Source organism: Strongylocentrotus purpuratus, unplaced genomic scaffold, assembly GCF_000002235.5.
Source record: "Strongylocentrotus purpuratus isolate Spur 01 unplaced genomic scaffold, Spur_5.0 spur5_scaffold_14, whole genome shotgun sequence".
NCBI classification, from domain to species: domain Eukaryota; kingdom Metazoa; phylum Echinodermata; class Echinoidea; order Camarodonta; family Strongylocentrotidae; genus Strongylocentrotus; species Strongylocentrotus purpuratus.
The window spans coordinates 30,682,499-30,684,644 of NW_022145599.1; the positions used below are offsets into that span (position 1 = coordinate 30,682,499).

At 43.7% G+C, this 2,146-nt stretch overlaps 1 protein-coding gene across 1 annotated transcript; it reads right to left on the reverse strand.

The window, feature by feature from the left end:
- Positions 1-907: 907 nt before the first annotated feature.
- On the reverse strand, positions 908-1,468 carry LOC115923840. The gene has a single exon (XM_030985213.1). It carries the CDS (start codon positions 1,466-1,468, stop codon positions 908-910), a length of 561 nt encoding a protein of 186 aa, XP_030841073.1.
- Between the last annotated feature and the right edge of the window lie 678 nt (positions 1,469-2,146).

Genomic DNA, 2,146 nt, shown 5'->3' on the forward strand with positions numbered 1-2,146 from the left:
CATGGAGCAAGGTCTTGCGTCTTGTGCTGACTGAAGAATTGCTAAATTCTGGGAATTGGTGCAAAGGTTAATATCCTGTGGCAACTCGTCATCGCTGGACTCCTCATCTGATGCACACCTTGCTCTCTTTCTCCCTGGGTCGTCGTCGTCCCTCACTAAAGAAATCCTCATAATTAATGCCATATTGGGGTGCCATCATAACATACACGCTCCCTTGGTCTTGGCCAGCAAGCACTTCCGTTCCACCCCAGGTATAGTTGTTTGAAACCTTTGGTCTTTGCAGTTTCTTCCCTGTCCCTGGTATACACCTGAGCAAGTCAAAATGAAGGATCCCTCCCTCTCCTAGTCCGTTGAAGACAGAAGACACCTCCTCCTTTACTTCCTCGGCATGCCGCCCCCGCCACAAGCTTATCTTGCCTGCATACCCAGCCTCTGCAAACTGCTTGATCCCCAAAACTCCATTCATGATGAGGGTGTCCAGCTCTCCCTTATGCCTGTTCAGCAGGTGGTGGTGGTAACATATTGCCTTTATTATCTCATTTCTGTTCTCCATGGTGACCAACCTCCTCCATTCAATTTCTTCTAGCACGTCTCCTTCATCCATTCCATGAATTGATGCTTGGTCAAGAACAGCTTTCATCCTGCACAGATAATTTCACCTCGTCCATTTTATGTCTCTAGCCAATTCCCATAGTGCTTGGCTGTCACTGGGCTCACACTTTATCTAGTAGTAGGCCTATTCCATCCCCTCTGGCAGTAAACCACTTGATTCCTTCATTGTCTTCTCTACATTGACAAGGGCTACCTCCATGATGATGTGGTACACCACCATGTACCACTCAAAGTGCTTGTGTGGATACCGATAGTACGACATTCGTTGATCCAGGAGGTCCACGCCTCCCACCGATTAGTTGTACCCCTTCACTGCTTTGGGCTTCTTCACTTGTCGAGTTCCTGTTGCTGATCGTTTGTCACGGATGGTTTTGTCAACAGTGCCAGAGCCATGAACAGTAGACAACACACTAACCCTCTTGGTGTCATGCCAGGTGATACCCAACATGTCGTCCTTTCGGAAAAACGCTGGGTCGTCTCCTTTCTGAGCTTGAAGGGATGCCTCTCTCGTGGTCGGTGGAAGTCCTTTTCTGTTCAATCTTAGGGTACCGCAAGCCCCCAGCTTCTGGTCACGGAGATATTCATACAGGTCAGGTGATGTGTAGAATGAGTCTGTGTACACTGTTCGGCCAGAACCATTGAAAGCACACAAAAGATTCTTGACGACACGAGTAGTCAATCCATCACCATCTCTTGGTTGCTGCTCATTTTTGCCAGTGTAGACTGACCAGTCCAAGCAAAACCCAATGCAGGAATCTGTGATTACCCAGAACTTGATCCCCCACTTCGTCGGTTTCAGAGAGAGGTACTGCTTGAAGCCTACTCTCCCATTGAATGGTGCAAGACTCTCATCCATTGACAGGTCGCGGCCAGGAGAAAAGGATGCCTGGTATGTAGGACGAACGCGATCAATGATGGGCTAAATTTGAAGAGGGGATTGTATCCTTCCCTCTCCACAGGCAACTCTCTTCATTGTCAACAAAGTGGAGAAAGAAGTGAATTGGCTGGTATCTACAGCAGAAAAGGAATAAGTAAAAAAAGAAATACAAAAGGTAATTGAAAAAACAAAACTATACAAAAGAGCCTGAAGAAATTATTTACTGAAACATTCCACATGAAAAAGTATCATTGAGAAAATTAAAACAACTGATGAATAAGAAAATTTTGTCACAACAATATACCTGAATATTCCATGCAAAAGTGGCCAAAACATATCCTGCAACATACATGTATTTTTGAAAAATATTTCAAATTCTTAATGACTTATGAAACAAGCAAATTATACATATTCAGACAAGTTATTGTCAAGCTTATCATACACAAATCAACAAATTGAATTCAGCAAGAGCATGTGTTCTTTACACATCATTCAAAGTCTACAAATATGATGAAATAGAGTATAGTTCTAACACCTATCCTGTACGGTAATTGACTTTCATGTGATATCGTTCAAAGCATTATGATGCAGATGGCAATAAATGATGTAGACATTGGTTACAGCTAGGTCATTCAAGTGGCAGGTTAATTTCTTGTA